This window comes from Miniopterus schreibersii (assembly GCF_964146895.1).
Source record: "Miniopterus schreibersii genome assembly, chromosome: 6".
Classification (NCBI taxonomy): Eukaryota; Metazoa; Chordata; class Mammalia; order Chiroptera; family Miniopteridae; genus Miniopterus; species Miniopterus schreibersii.
This window is the reverse complement of record NC_138107.1, coordinates 64,496,198-64,513,623: the sequence shown is the minus strand read 5'-3', so window position 1 is coordinate 64,513,623 and position 17,426 is coordinate 64,496,198. Positions and strand designations below refer to the sequence as shown.

The following is a 17,426-nucleotide window of genomic DNA, read 5'->3' as shown; positions in this document are numbered from 1 at the left end:
GTCCAAAAGATGGTTAGTGAAGAAGTCAGAGTATGGATATACATACTTTGAAGGAAAGCCAACAGTATCAGGTAGTCGATTTGACATGATTTTGCGACAAAAATTGGAGAGAGAGAAAAAGCCTTTTAGCCCTAGACACTTGGAGGTTGGAGTTGACAGTGAGATGGGAAGCCTGAAAGGAGGCAGGTTCAGGGTGCAGGAAGAGAAGTTTGGTTTTGTAAATGTGAAATGTGATCCATTAGACATCAAGTAAAAATGTTTAGATACATGAATTCAAATGAAAGGATATTACCAGTCTTTACAGTGAATCCCAAATACAAAGAACATTAACTTTCTAGCACTAAAATCCTATCATTATGTATTTTTAAATTTTTAGGTAAGAATTTATAAATCAGCATGCAAATATTTCAATACTATACAATAGGATGAATTGTGTTTATATGCATATAATGTATTTTTTCTTAAAAGCAAATTGTTTATGGTTGCTGTCTGATACTTTTATGGTGCCAGTTAGAAAAAAAAGGAGAAAGAAGAGAGCATGCTGATTTGTAATTTTAGAGAGGTGATGCTCCGAGATAAGGATTTTTGATGATGATGTTGCTGTGTGAAGACAGACCATCTCATCCTCATGGCCTCTTTTCATTGGCCAAGTACTTAACTCTTGATAACAGAAACCCGTGGCATTTTAAAGTAGTTTTCTGTATTTATAATTAATAATACACTATAATACCCTTTTTAGTGGCAACAAGTGAAGGCCATATCTCTGGCTTTTCATGAGTGCTCTGGTTGTCCTGGGCTTATTTCCCCCCATGATGCTTATATATTCACTGCTGGAAATTTGGGCTCCTTCTGACATGGCTTTAGGAAGAGGTGGCAATAACGATAATAACTATCCTTGATAACCTCAAAAACTCTGTATGGGAAATCATCTCCGTCTGAGCCACAGAAAGTAAGGTCTATCATAGAGGGTTCTAGGTAAGTGACTCTTTTCCCTCAGTAGATGACTTTTTCATCCACAGGTAAGATAAATGAGAAAAACTCACAGAAGATACAATGCATATTTATTGAATGAGCATTTATTTCAAGTCAGGTTGAATATTTTTATTTTACTTAACATTTTGAACTGGGATTTTTTTTAATAAGATTTATTTAAATCAATGGGGTTTTTTTTGTAATCCAAATTTCTGAATTTAGTCACTTGTCTAATCCAATAATTTTATGTGAAGTGTGAAAATAACACTTTATTTACTGATCATTCTCATTGCTATATGCAACTTAAAAGTTAATTTACTTATTTACTCAAAATAGCTTCAAAAGCCTGTCTAGATGTTTAGAATACTGAAAATATCATCTTGATAAGATGAACCATGTTTTCCCCTTTAAACCCCAAACATTCAAATATCAGAATATTTTGTGTATCATCACCTAAAGAGCTAACTACAATTTCTCTCATCACAAAGTTATTGTTGTCCATTTTAGAAATCTCCATTTCACAGATGCAACAGATCCAGTAAGAAAAGACTGAACATTCACCATATGCAAAATAAATGCTTTTTTAAAGCAGAAACGTGTATTTATTCAAAAATTATATTACACCATTTATGATAATGTATGGAAATACAGTATATTCCTCAAAAGGTCAAACATATTTGAGCCAAATAGTAAGATGCTTAGTATTCTTATCAAGCACTTGTATAATTACTTCTTAGACATCTTATTGTTTCTGGAAGTTTTGAAAACAAAAACTACTTGGTCTTTGGAGTTTTATTTATCTTTTAAACAACTTTGAAAACTGAAAAACTGGATTAGGAACAAAGAAAATGCTTTGCACTTCTGTTATTTGTAAACCCATTATATTTAGTTTATTACAATTTTTCAAAATAGTTGTGGATTGATTTGCTCTTAAAAGTTTTGTTAAAATTTATTTCACTATTCATCTATGTCCCTCTCATTCATCGTGAGAAGCAATTTTGACAGAATAAATACACTGGTATCATTAAGGACAAAAATATTTGAATTGAAACTTAAGTCAAATACTGACCAAACACTTTCTAAATTGTAACAATGTCCATTATGTACTATAAAAGTGCATTGATTGTATTTAAGTCCTATACTTTTTGATTCCTAAATTTTTTTTTTTTTCATTTCAACAGTATCATTTGCACTCCTTCTTCTCTGAACAATAGCTCAGCTTGAGTGTTTCAATCCACATAATTGCTATTTTATATTTTTTTCCTACAGTCCAGGAAAATAAATTCCTACACTCAATACAGAAGAGACTTCATAGTATTATCTCTATATGTGGAATTAATCTATGCATGTTTACAAAATAAAAACTTGATTTCGTAAAAGAAATTATATTCTCTAAGCCATTAAGACCATGATATAACAATGTTTCAAGGCCAAGAATCCTTTTGTATTTTTACTTATTTGCCCTATTTCAAACAGTAAGTAGTGCTGAATAGCTTCAACAGCATATTAGAAAGCAGGTTTTTTAACTAAAACAAAAAATAAATACTTTTCACTACTGAAGATAATATACAACCTGAATACTTAACCAATTGTCTACTTTTGTTCTAATATATTTTATATTACCTGCTGATTCTTACATGATCTAATGGCCTCATAAATTTAAAATGCACCGCCGTTTTTAGGCTATATTTCTATTTAGTACCCATAACATGGAATAGATGCCTATTAGCTTATCGATGTGAAAACCATATCCTAAAGTTCAAATACCATGCTAGAGCTCTGCTCATTTCACTTTGTGTTGAAAATCTCTCTGAAATATCCTCACGTCTGATGGCAATTTTCCAAGTAATCATATTAATACACACAAAATAAGAAGCAAAAGAGATAAATTATTAACTAACCAGACCAATTAGACATTTAGATAAAAGAACAGAAGAGTGCATAGCCTTTCGGCAGGTTTACTTGATATAACATTTCTAAAGGCGCATAGACATGTCCATAAGCCTTTAGGTTGTTTATAGAAGAAAAGGAAGCCTGTCCCTGAGGTCACACTGCGATGGGTCTAAGGGTTTCTTTTTGTTAATAAACATGTTCCCCGATGTCTAAAACAACTCTCCATTTTCTTGATGCATGAGGGACATTTCTGTTCCCTCAGGAAAATTACAGATACTTCAAATGTTTAATTTAACAATGTGACCTAGTTTACAATATTAAAGAGATCCTAGCTGTTTGGCTTTCCTGCTTATGACTATATGAATTTTCAGTACTGTAAAGTAAACAAGCATTTTATATGAAAAGACTTAAGGAATGCCTTTGCTTACATTTATTGCGCAAAGTATTATTGAAATAGAAGAAAGAATGCATGCCCACTTCAAAAACTTGCTTGCAAAACTCTGTGTAATACTTGTGTGTTGTTTGAGCATAGTGCCAGGTTTGTCAATAACAGGTGTTCAAGTTACTGTATTGGACGTACACAATAAAGACACGCTGAACAGGAGTGTTCACAGCAAAGCCTCAGATATCGTTCTTCCAATGATATCTATGTTTCACCCTCACTATATAGATGTATTTACTTTTTGGAAGAGAGTACAAATAGAATCCCTATTCTACTATCACTGCTTTATTCCATTGTTAAAGAGGCACTTCATATTTCTTAGAGTAAATTTTCATTAGTAATCTCTTCCTTTTAAAATATAGGTCAAAAATGTGTACAACTATCACTGACAACATAAAAGTTATTTATTTTTAAAGCAGCTTTGGAAGCAGCTGCCCCTGAAATATCAAGAAGAAGAAAAAAAAAGATACAAGAATAAAAGGTAGAGCAAGTGGGGTACGAGAAGTAAATGAACTACTGGCCAATTCCAAATCAAATGTGATCATTTTTTGATGTCTACATAGTTTCAGGAAGATACCTAAAAACACCAAATAGTCTAGTGTTTGTGTGTCAGTGTGTGTGCGTAGGAGTAGACCATCACAATTAAATTGGCATATAGGGCTGCTTAGTTAAGTTATGTAACAACAGACCCAGCTACAGGACAGAAAATCACATGAGGGGGGAAAATCCTGAACAGGGCTAGTAAGCTGGTGAAGAGGGGAAATTTTATGACGTTGACCAAATATCCCTTAACTATGCAGCTTCAGACACATTCCTGGAAAATGAGTGACTCACAGACTGAACTAGATACAGCTATTTCAAAAGGCATCATTGTTGTAATTTTGCTTCAAATATATTACACAACCCAGCCGATTCTCAATGCTCACTTGAAGACGAGCAGCCCAGCAGCCATGCCTCTGCAGTTTCCAAATGTGGGGCAGGAGAGGCTGTGAGCGATGCTTCTAATTAGGGAGGTATGGACGTAAAAAATATCCCTTCCTAGTTATTTTTATATGACACCAGTCTAATGATAGAGGAAAGGAGCTGGCTATGCTGCTTGACATCTGAAGCTGGTAGAATTCTGAAAGTTGGCAATAAATGAAAAAAGAAAGGAATGAGAATAAAAAGTTCACTGCCTCTGTGCATCGTCTGGCCTAACACTTGCTTATATAGCATACGAAGCCCAAGGCTGTAAAATGTACATCAGGTTAGCAAAAGGTAAGAACACCAATGGTCAAAGGTAAGAGTTGCTGTGGTTTTTATCCCCAATTCATTCCCATCTCTGTGATATCCATGGGTAGAGCAGAGTACCTGACAGATTTTATTCTTCCACACTTGACTAGAGTTTGGCATTTTTAAGGGATCTTTCATGTACATTATTTATGTATATTTATGTATGTTTACCAAATATTAGACTGTCCATTGGCGATACTGCAGGTTGGTGTACTAATCTTGATTTTAAGATTCTTAACTGTAGAAATATAACTGAAAGTTTTTAAGTTTTTAGCTAAAAACTATGTAAAAGCTGCTACACACTTTTATTTTTGTTGATTTCCAAGAGTTCCTTGAGGTATTTTTCTCTCAAAAGAATATTTTAATGGTAAGTTCTCAATCTCAAAAATCACCACTCTGAAAAGGTGGTAAAATTTTTGCTTTTTTCACATTGGAATTTGAAATTTAAAGTAGGATTTTTTTAAATGTGCTATAATTGTAGAACTTTTTTATGAAATAAAAACTTTCAATAGCATAAGGATTCCAAATCTACATTTAAACTATAATATGTTATCTCAGATGCCCTCAGATGCTTTCATTATGTCTCCTGGATGCAATATGTTCTTTCAGTCTTTTCTGAAAATGTGTACTTACAGGATCATTAGGAAAATTAATTTGAATTTGAGAAAAACTTGTATTACTCTTGATCACCTGACACTGCCTATATATGTTGAGACCTGTTGTTTTGAAAAAATACATTTCACTAAAATGACACACATTCAAGATTTCATTACAAATTAGTTTGAATTCCCATAAATAGGTTCATTAAAAGTCTGTTTTACTATATCTTATTTTCATTAAGTTTAGAGAGAGTAGTTTTCCAGAGTTAGCATCTCATGTTATATCTATACCATCTCTAAGGCCATTGAATATGTATGATTTATTTTATAAGCCTGTCACATCAAGGATTTATTAGAGCTCAGTAAAAATATATATGTGTGTGTGAATATACATGTTTTTTTAACCAGTGCACTATAATTAGAAATTAGCCCCTTATCTGTATATAGCAACTTTTATGTTCAAAATTGGCTGTCAAAGCACTATTTATGTATGAGTTCTCTTTCTCTTGGCCAAAGAGTTTTGGGGGGAAAATGTTCTTAAAGTACATCAGACAGGAATTCAATGAGGTCTTGAATAAAGGATGCATTGTGAAGACAGCAGTTTAAAAAGAATCCACTCTCACAATTCCACATCTTTGTTTGAGAAACATATCCTTTTACAAGACTCCAGGAATTAAACAACATAGAAGAGTTCGAATGTTCACGTTACCAGATTATCTGCCACTCCTTGTCTCCAAAATGCAAGGCCAGTGATAGTCCCTAGAACACATTTTCTGTAAAATGAAAATCACTAGACAGGAAATACATTTATCATAATTTCTTACAATCATCTAGTTCCTTGTGACCATTAAAATTACAGTTGAATATGACAGAGTTTCAGAGAAAAACAATGAAACAATCACTATGAGAGCTGAAATATGGCTTCATAGGAAACAGGGCTACATTTAATTAGCTTTGATTATTTATGTGTCTTTTATTTTTGTTATAGTTCACATCATTGGCATGAAGTCATGAGCCAAACTTTTCCAATTTTAGTTATTACCAAAATTTACAAACTTGACATAAAGATTACATTGTATTTACAAAGAACTTGGCACTTACAGAATAAATTATTGACTTTTTAATCCAAACCAGGGCCCCCCATGGTTCAGGCAAATGGGAAAGCCTGATGCCTTATTATATATTATGCTACATTAACAGGAATAAGTAAGTTTCCAGCTGGTAATTCCTCCACAGTGCTGTCCCTGTTGCTGAAAACAAGTACCTTTCATTTCAAATCCATGGGGAGCGTAGAGAAGGTTATCAGTCCAGAGAGAGCAAAGGCTGCATGTTTTCTTCCTCATTTTTATCCATGCGTTTTAGTACTGTGGGATCCACTACTGATTGGGATCTGGAAATGATAAGGCCAATGTTAGTGAGCTACTCCCAAATAATCACATTCTCCTCTCTGCCTTTTCTGCATTATGACCGCTCTCACTGATGTGGATTATCTTACTTTGCATTGAGGAATTTATGAGCTGAGAATGCTGCACATTCAGAGAGAGGCACACTTACGGCGGGGTTTGCATCAGAGGAAACGATCCCCTCTGGCCTCTAAATGTAATACTCAGCAGCAAGGGATTCTAAAGACACAATAACAGTCTTAAGCTCTCTTCACAATGGAGCAAGAGTCTTTTCTTTCAGCTTGAGAATTTCTAGTATAGTACAGATGGATTCCAAATGGGAAATTATCACAGGAAAATTATTGTTATGAGACATGAAGTAAAAACGATAGGAGCCTCAATTCCTGTATTAAAGGGCTCTCTGAAATACATTCAATGTGAGCGCACATTTTTTCAACCATCATTTTTTATTTTTAATGATCACATTAGGAAAAAATTCAAAATGTGAATGAGTTTTGTTCAATTTCCCACTACAACATTTGAATAAAATCAATCTTACTCGAAATTTTGTGAAATGTTGTAAGACTTTTAAAAGTTAAAACTCTGGGTGGCTGGGTGAAAAAAATGAAGAGATTAGGAACTTACAACATAGTCATGGGGATGTAAACTACAGCATTGGAAATATAGTTAAGTGGGTGGCAAGGCTCATCGAGGGGATACTTTATAAGTTATATTAATGTCTAGCCACTGCATAACCTGAAACAAATGTAATATTGAATGTCAACTGTAATTTAAAAATTTAAAAATAATAAGTTAAAACCCCTCATGTTTAGGCAGCAGCTCTTTATGATTAGAAAAGCAAAATAATTTGAAAACCCCTTACACATGCCTTTGGTAGCAGGTGGGAATTTTATATTAAGAAACAACATAAAATGGGCAAGGAGGAGAGTTAATGAGACATGCTACTGTTGTGGCAGGAAGCTGCCATCCTAATAGCTATAGCATTAAGGAAGCAGCTGCCCTTTTACAATTCTCCTTGGTAATGAAATTTTCCCCTGCTGCTGCATTCCAGCCAATTGGCTATTGCTGTGCCTCTTAGCAGACCTCATTAACTTTCGCACAGAAAGACTATAAGCTAAGCTACAACTGCACATGCTAATGAAAAAGAAAAGCAATGGGACTAATTATCAAAGCAAAAATAATTACAGGATTAACTGATAAATTCAGTCCTTCATTTAAATAAACTTAAATTCCTTTCTAAAGAGAGAATGAAAGGACGGTGGGAATACTAAAACAGGGAGGTTTTATTTCATAATTCATTTTTACTATTTTATCTCAGTGATAGGCAGTAGGTGCCTGTATCAGAAAGGAGACTGACTAAAGTTGAATGTGTGTGTGTGTCTGTGTGTCTGTGTGGGAGAGGGAGAGCAGGAGAGCAGGAAACCTGGAAGGAAGGAGTGAGAGAGGGAGGGAGGGAGGAAGGGAGAGAGAGGAGAAATAATAATTTATCTTAGAAAAATTACATGAATAAAGTACATTTTAACACAGTGAGCAATTGCACAAAATACTTAGTAATTAGACCTTTAAAATTGTTTTTCTTAGAATTAACTAAAAAAAGATTAGTTTCCCAAGATGAATCCATACTAAAACATACAGAGGTTCATTTACTGTTCTGCACTGAAGTATTACCTTGATACTGGTACCCACCAGTCTATAAATTCCATGAGCAGAGACCTTATCGCTTTCTCTCCTACTGCAAGCACAATGTGTTTCACAGTCTGTTACACAGTAGGATCTCAATGTATTAAGTTCTATCCGATAGTTTCCAAAATGAAACAAGTTCAGTATTAAGTGTTCAAAATTAATAGCAATTTATCCTGTGGAGAAATTCTTAACAGAAAATGTCTTTTAAAATTCTTGTCAAGTTAATTCTATTAGATAAACATTGAGGTCTATCCTAATAACATTCAGTAGGCACACACCAAAGTCCTTCAGGCAGTACAAAGTACACAACTTAAGCATTTGCTGTAATGTTCTATTAAAACACACACACAACCTGAGAATAAGTGCCTAGTTTTCTTTTATCATGTACTATAGATACAAGAATGGCTGCCTCCACATGCACAAAAATTCCTTGATAGAACAAGCCAGGCAGAAACAGTTTCTGATTAAGATGATTAAGAATTTTTGGTATTCAATTGTCCCAAGTGTACTGTTATTTTAGCCCAACAACACTTTGTTGTTGTTGTCCTCTTAACAAAACAAAGGGTTATTTGTGCAGGATCGTAACTGTTAATGAATTGGTCTGTTTCAGCTGCAACAGAGGGAGTTGTCCATTGTTAAGTCATAGTACATTTCAGCAGTCTCCACACAGACTCCACTGTCTCTGCAATAAATCAGTTTTATTTTTTTATTAAAGCAAATTATTTACATTTAATTATCCAGGTATCACTTATTCATTTATTATGCATCTACAATATTATGCTATACCTTAGTGTTTAAGAGTCTAGGTTTTGGACAGAAGTGGATCCCAATTCCAGTTCTGCTATTCACTATCTCTGTGACTATGGGAAGGCTATTTAAACTTCCTAAAATTGTGTTCTCTTATCTGTAAAACGGGGAACATAGCACCTACATCATACAGATGCACTGAGGATCAAATGCAACAATTCATGCATAAACCCCAGCAGAAATTCTGGCAGACAGCAAATGGTAACAGTTAAGGAGATGACTTATGGAATACTCTTGCCTGTATTCCAATAGTAGGCTGACTACTTTGTAGCTATGTGACTTGTGCAAGTCACTTACCTTCTCTGTATTGTGTCTCCTCATTAATAAGTTGGAGCTACTACTACCGTATTAGTTGTTTAGAGAAGCAAATGAGTCAATACATAAAAAACATTAGATAGGTTTTGCCATGAAGTAACAACAGATGTTAAATATTATTCAATAAAACTGAAGGTCACATTAGCATAACAGTATAAGTACTGTTGCTCACTGCAACAGTTATGTGCCAGGCACTATCCTAGGTACTAGAGATATAAGGTAAAAGACACTTGCCCAGTTTAAGGCACCCACAATCTACTGAACTTTATATCTTTTCACATGACTATGCTATCCCTCCGCAATTTTACACAGAGGGACAAAGTCTTTGCCCTACACATCTAGCTAAGTTCACCCCAAGGAACAATGATCTAAAACTCTTTGGTGAAGGAATGATTTTTTTCTTTCCCTCTCAATCTAAATATGAGGGAAAACTGAAAAAGAAACCAGAGGAGAGGAGGGAAAGGTGAAACCTGGGAACAGTTTTCTCTCCTTGATGGGGGATCTGCCATTCCCTAACAGAGAGAAGATGAGAGCCAACTAAAACAACTTTCTGAAAGAAAACATTCTTTCCAAAGTTTTCAAATAGAACAATGAAAGCTTCATAGGATACAAAGCCTATACCAAACAAAGGATGTCTGAAATGATAAGCAGCCCACGTCAGAAGCAAGAAACTCAGGGCTGGGGAGGTCGATGTGCTGTGAGCCAAGTCTACAGGGGGAAAAATGGCCTAATTAATTGGAGGGAAAAAATCAGGATCCATAAAGACTTCAAACGGTGCAGAGACTGAGCCAAAACTAACAAGATGGTATTAATCGATTAGAGTAATGCGCTTGGAGGAAAAAGCTAAACATAGAAACAGAGAATAATGAGGATGTGGATCTAAAAGTAGACTTACTAGTGTTAGGCCGCACAATATGAGTCAGCTACCTGAAGGACAGCAACAGCACAACAGAAACGACAGGAAGCCAAGGAGGTCTACACTGCGAAGCCAGAATTCCAGAACCTCAGTGCAAGTAGCAATAGCATCAGACGTTACCTGTTCAGTTCTCAACATGGCACTTAGAAGGGGCCACTGACGGGCAGCTGAGGACGCCTTCATTTTTCAACTAGTACCTAGTGAGCACCCTCCGCGTGTGGCCCTACGCCAGGTACCGGGGCCTTCGGGACAGGATAGACAAAGCCACTGAAGTCTCCCTGAAGTTTACCTTGGGGGTGGGGTGTAAAATTAAATAAGTCATTTCACAGGCCAGTAAGTGCTATGAAGAAAATAAAGGAAGTGACTGAAAAGGAGTAACTAGAATGAGGGGAAAGGAGAACTGATTAAGACCTGGCGATTGACAGTGTCCAAAAGGAACTCTCCAGCAAATGACCTTTGACTGGGCCAGCCACTGGACAGTGTAGGAAAAGAGCACTAGGACAGAGGTGACAAGTATTAAGACCCTTAGACAGGAACAAGTTGGAGTGTATCCGAAAGGTAGGAGAGGAGAGAAAAGGTAAATAAACTTAGGAAAGAGACGTAGGCAAGATCAGATCATGTGGCACAGTGTAAGCCACGATATGGAGTTGACTTTATGTTGTATAATCAGCAGGCATTCAAAAACTTAAAGCAGAGAAGTGAATAATCAGGTTTACATTTTTAAAATATATTTTTGATTGTCGTGTGAATAAATGGAGGGTAGATGAGCGGGACAGCGGTGGAGGCAAAAGCAGCAGGCAGAAGGTTTTGGGGGCAGTGCAGGCGAGCAGAGCGCAGGTGGTGGGGGTGCAGCTAAGGTGGTAGAGGACATGGAAAGACGTGTGCTCAGAGGAGGGGATCGAGTTAGTTAACATGTCATAGAAGGAATGGCTTAAGGAAACGAGCATTGCTAGCTGAACAAGGGGAAGACTAGGGAACACCTATGGTGGCTGTCTCTGAATATTTATATAGCTCAGTTCTAGAGTGAGGGCTCCCTGTGTCACGCCCTCACGGAAGAGTAGACAAAGGGTATGTGAACAACACAGAAGACTTTACACCTCATGGCCCGGGACCCCGTTTCAGTGCATATAGACTGTGTAACTTTGGACATACAGTATCTGTTTAACAGGGTTGCTGTGAGGATCAAACAAATTAATGTCACCAAAAAAAATGGTACCTCGTAAGGGGCCCAATTCATGAGAAGTATATAGTAAATGGCAGATTGTAATGACTAATATTAGGATTAGTATTTTTATGAGAAGAAACCCATTCTGTAGCAATGGTTTGTAAATATTTTTATTTTAGAAAACTTTTTGGAGAATTTGATGAAATATATGCCTTTTCTCCAGAAAAATGTACTATATATACTCACACCTTTCTATACACAGCTTTGAAGACAACTTTTAACACTTAATAGACCCCATCAAGAGCCCATCCATGGACTCCTTTGGTTAGGACAGCATAAAACTCAAATTAAGAAATGTTGTTTTGTGAGAAAGGAGTTGAGAAGCTTAAGTTTGGTTTGAATATAAGATGATTAGTGGAGAAATTAAAGCTGGAGATGCCACTGGCCTTTTTATTATCTCCAAGGAGCGGGGGGGCTGCCTGGGGAGAGGAAGACATCGCACACACACCTGCAGTGGCAAGAGCAGCAAAAAAAATAGAGGCGAGCTCAAAGAACAGGGGTGTCCCCGCATGGGTCAGCAACGACAAAAGGACCATAGGACTTTTATCAGAGAAGGATGCAAGGAGTGTTTGGGACGGCATGTAAGATGCTCCTGGGTCCTACCTGAGCTAGGAAAGGAGAGGCTTGCAGGAGCTGCGGTTCCTTTATTGCTATGACGGGAAATGGACCCATAATAAATATTTTTTACATTATTCACATGAACCCTGGGCTGGTGTGGCCTGGGGATACCTGGGAATTAGACATTTTCTAGTTAGCTACAGAATGCAAAGTCAGAGGCAGTTATGAATTTGTGCATGTCTGGCAACTCCCCCGCCTTCTATCACTGGATGATGGCTGGATGCACATTTTACTCACGTTGGATCCAAAACACCCAGAAACGCACCTACTGCAGAGCATGTGTTCAATAAATATGCACTGATTGAAAGAAAACAGGCATAAAAATACTGTGAGTCAAAGCCGGGAGTCAGGCTCTGACTCAACAGTGACTTTTACAAAGATTAAAGCTGTAGGGAAATAGAATGTTTTGCTCAGGGAATGGCTAGGCCTTTAAACAGAAACTTGGCAGAAATACTATAAAGAGAACATAAGCTTTGAATATTAGTGTTTGAAGAGTGGGTTTGGGTGTGTGTGCGTGTGTGAGTGTTTGCTATGGATCCCTTTCTTCAAATGAAATCTTACACAGAAGTCCAATAAATTGCTTAAATAGAAGGAGAGTCATTCTCATTGCAGTGGAGATGGGCACTATCCCCACCCCACCTGCCTGGCCTGAGGAACTCCACCAATATCCTGAAGTGCAGTTTGAAAAATCACTGGATTTAGTGACTTCTAAGGGCCCTGCTAGATTGTCTGTGAATTTGGAATAACACTGAGTTGAGGTTACCTTAAGTGACTATCTTTGACCCAAAATTCCTAGACATCCAACCATGTGGGTATAAAATGCTTTAAAATCTCATCAAGTATCTCCTTCAAAAAATATAAAACCTGGAGTCAGACTTGGGATGCCTCCACCTTGGCCCGGCCCGCTGCCCAGCTCCCTGCAGCATACCTCTTCATGGACTTGGGGGAGAGCTCCTTTTCCGCTTCTTTCACGGGCATGCTGTAGGAGTCCACATTGTAGTCACTGTCATCGTCATACTCGTGGTCCAGCAGCGTTCTTGCCCATGTCCCCATGTCGTAAGGGGGCAGCATTCCTCCAAACTCAGAAGGCAGGATCTCAGGGTGAATTAGTTGGTGTAGACTATTTAGGTTGTTACCATGCAAAAATATCTACAAATACAAGACGAGAGGTGGGGGGAAACACAGAGGAGAATAAATATCATCCAAATGCTGTGGCGAGGGAATCACAATAGAAAAAGCAAAAGCAAGAGTTTTCCACGTCCATGAAAATATTTAAGCCCCTCATCCGCTCTGTGAAACAGACAGGCTGGTCCAATCATCCTAGTCTTTCACATAAAAATTCTGAGGCTCAGGGATTTCAAGTAGTTTCTAGAAGGCCTGCTAGTTACTGAGTTAAAGAGCTGGAACCAGAATTTGGCGTCCTGCTTCACAGACAGGGACATCAGCAGCATCTAATGTGCGTGTTGATCTGTACATCATTCCAACGCTAGTTGTGCAAAGCTGATGATCTGCATAATGAATGCTGTTAAAACAGATTATTCTCATAAGGGACTCATCAGCTACAAAGCCCGTCCAAGTTATTAAGCCCAAAAGCTGTCACTGGGATGGCTTTCTCTTTATCATCCATAAAAATAAGAATACTGTAACCACTAAATTACCACTTTGTAATGCAAAGTATGTGATGTAAATAAAAGTAGATTAGCATCATCATAATGAAAGGTTGAGTGAAGGTTCATGTCCCAAAGGACTTAAGTTCTGTAATATCTCTAGCATCTTCTATTGTTCAAATAGAAAATGAAAAAAAAAAGATTAAAATGTAAAGCTGTATGCATACGTTAATTGTGGGTATTACTGCCTACACAGAGTTTTTTTGTTAAACTGAAAAATTATTCAAGCTACATACTCAAGATCTGTTTCCCCATAAATTGCTATCTCTTTCCTTTCATTCCAATCTTAAAATGGCAAACCAGTCTTCTCTGATAAAGCACTGTTGTCATCTCATATAAAGTTATATAATATTTATTTAAAGATTGTAGTTTATAAATGACAGAAATAATTTCACATTTCAGGTTCAAGATGAACAGGCTAACACATTCATCTTTGTTTTCCATACTTTTAGAACCTACTGACGTAAATATATTGGATGTCTACGACATCAAATAAAATCAAAGGGATGGGAGTCACCAATCGACAAGCAATTTCAACAAATTGTGGAAGAGTAAAAGCAGATGAGAGCAAGTCACTGACCAAAACAGGCAGAAAAAATAGCTGCCTGGAATACATGATGTGGGACCTACAGAGGTGGAAGACGCCATCTGCCCCAAAGTACATCAAGTTAATTGCAAACCTTATACCTTCCCACTCCTATCTGCAGAGCACAACAGCCCAGGAAAACACACACACACACACACACACACACACACACACACACACACACACACACACACTGCTAGGTCCTTCCCATAAGAAATGAAAAGAATTTTTCCTGGGAAAGTTAAGCTCTAGCGCCTGAACCCCTTATTTTATTAAGTATACAACCTTTAGTTTATCAGATGCATTACTCCATGTGAGAAACCTCCTTCCAGTCATGCAAATGCACGGTAACACGCCTTAGGGAAATGAGTGTACTCCAGCACACTGCCTCTCTTCACTCACACGCTGTCCCCTCCCCCTCGACATCACTTTCAGCCTCGGCCTTCTTTCCTCTGTCACTGAAAAAACAGGGCCACCAGATGATGCCCACCCACCAGCCTCCGGGTCCACGTGCTTTGCCTTCGTTCCTAGGACAATGAAGAATAAACTTGACGAAGGCCAACCTCTCCACCTGTGCTTTGCATTCACCCTCTCTCTTGAATTATGTTTCTAAGCAATTCTCTCTGTCTCTCCCACGTCATCAAATGTACTCGCTCTGCTGGATCTTTCCCATCACAGAGCAAACATGCCAACTCTGCTCTGCCCTTCCCCACACAGATACACAAAACCTCCCTTGGGCCTACTTCAACCTCCAGTTATTACCCCATTTCTCTCCTTCCCTTTATTGCAAAACTCATCAAAGAATTGTCTGTATTCATTTTCCAAGTACTCTTGTCTCGTTTTTCCTGAATCCAATGAAAATAGGTGTTGCCTCCCTCCACGGTCTGAAAACAGCTCTTGTCGAGATTCTCCTCATTGCTAAATTCATCATCCAATTCACAGTCCTTATTTTTCTTGAACTTGCAGAAGCACTGGGTAAAGCAGATGACTTTCCTCATGAAAACAATTTCTCCCGGGGTCTCTTGGTTTTCTCCTACCTTGATCAATGTGTTTTGGGGTTTTTTCAGTCTCTTTGGATGATTAACCCTCACTACCCCACCATCTTAATGTCAGAGAGCTGCAGGCTTCGGTTTTCGAATCTATTCTCTTCTCTAACTGTACTCATTCCTGGGGGATTTTATTTACTATCATGGCTTTGAATGTTGTCGACACACTGAAAATCCATATATTGAATCCAGACCTCCAACTTTTATTTTATTTTCCTAAACTGTGCCATTAAAGAAAATACGCTAAGTGACTGGAGTGGAAAGGAGGAGGGTGGAATACTTTTGAAAATTAACAAGGAAAAGCAGAGTGAGTCCACCTTATTGAGGAAGAAGAAATTTATAAGAACTAGAAGTGAAACCTGTTTCCTGTCAACTTTTTTTTTTTTAATATATCTTTATTGATTTCAGAAAGAGGAGGGGGGAGGGGGGGAGAGAGAGAAAGAGAAACATCAATGATGAGAGTCATTGATCGGCTGCCTCTTGCACACCCCTATGGGCATGTGCCCTGACCGGGAATCAATCTTCGATCTCCTGGATCCTAGATTGATGCTCAACCGCTGAGCCACACTAGCCAGGCTCTTGTCAGTGATTTTGTTGTATGTACTTTGAGTATCCTCATTGTTCGATGAAGCTGAATCTAAGAACTCAAGTAACTTGTAGTTTTAAAGGGTTATTAATATTTCCACAAATAACATTCTTTCAGAAATGTGTGATTGGTCATGGCAATCACTGAAAAATCATATTAGCTATCACAAAATTCACTATATGCAATGTAATATATATTGTGAAATAACTAATTCCATTTATCAACTTACAAAATTATAGCTTTTGTCTAGACCTACTTGATATTAAGTATACAACAACTATATATATAGTAACATGGCTTTTTTTACTTTTAAACTGATACATTAATATACAATGAATATATAATGTGCTAAAATGTTCTCCCAGTTGTGGAAAAGTAGGAGAGCTGGTTTTAAATATTTTTCTCACAGATACACTGTTCAGAATTAATCACATCTTTAAGAATTTTGAAATGTCTTGTATGCTGAATATTTATATGCAGTATAGAAGCACGTTTACCACAGCCAGTATTATACACACAGTATGCATCATAATTCAGAAGGTGAAGGATATAAAAACAGAAACAAACAAGTACCCTTTTCCGAGTCTTCTCCTTTAGGAAAGGCCGGATTACAGTGTACAGGGCATGGATATACCACGGCTGGTTGACAAAATGAATTCCTCCGAATCGTGCTGGGAAGCTGTCCTAGAGGAACATGACGGAAAGAAAATCCAACATGGTTTAGCACGGGGAAGGTCTAGGGAAGGTCATACGGTAGACAAATGCTTTATCCTACACACTTCAATGAGGTCATCTGTGGAGTTAGGAGAAAAAGAAAGAAGAAATTCATCACATTAAACGTTATAACTTCCATACAAAAGCTGAAGCAATATGTAACGAAGCAAATCCTTTCCAAGAATAGATTGTTAAGAATTTCAGCATCCTTAGGACTGCCATAGTTTAAGCCCGCAAACTGCCAACAGCCATTGTAAGTCTAGGAACGTAAATAAAACACATTAGAAATTTGTCAAATAATAAATCTATGATTCATAAGTGTTTTATTGAAATTATATTTACATTGAAATGTATTTAAATTGAAGTGTTTATTAACTTTCACTATAGTCATCTATAATGTGAACACTGTCAGATATCAAAACTCACTTTATTCTCTTTCTCTTATCAACTTTATTATAAACATTCTCCTTTCCTTATTTCAACCATTAACAAAAAGAAATGTGCTTAAGCAAAATAAAAACCTAGAATTGTAGTGTAAGAAATTTGGAAATGGATTCTGCCAAGTTAAATAAAAGTCAAAACCCTCTAAACTCACTCCACAGGTGGAAATGGGGCTCCCATAACACCAGAGAACATTTTTAATTTAAATGTTCTCTTGAACAAGATTAAAAGATTTTAAAAC

At 37.1% G+C, this 17,426-nt stretch overlaps 1 protein-coding gene across 2 annotated transcripts in view; it reads right to left on the bottom strand.

Annotated features, from left to right (window-relative positions):
* Positions 1 to 2,148: 2,148 nt before the first annotated feature.
* CLVS2 (clavesin 2) overlaps positions 2,149 to 17,426 on the bottom strand; it is a 54,381-nt gene continuing 39,103 nt past the window's right edge. The window contains exons 3-5 of one of the 2 annotated variants that reach the window (XM_081140228.1): positions 16,604 to 16,714; positions 13,074 to 13,294; positions 2,149 to 6,568 (exon numbers count right to left, since the gene is read on the bottom strand). In XM_081140228.1, the coding sequence (XP_080996354.1) occupies positions 6,481 to 6,568; positions 13,074 to 13,294; positions 16,604 to 16,714 (420 nt within the window). In that variant the 3' untranslated portion in view covers positions 2,149 to 6,480. The remainder of the gene's footprint in view (positions 6,569 to 13,073; positions 13,295 to 16,603; positions 16,715 to 17,426) is intronic. The other variant, XM_081140229.1, reaches the window with a different exon arrangement.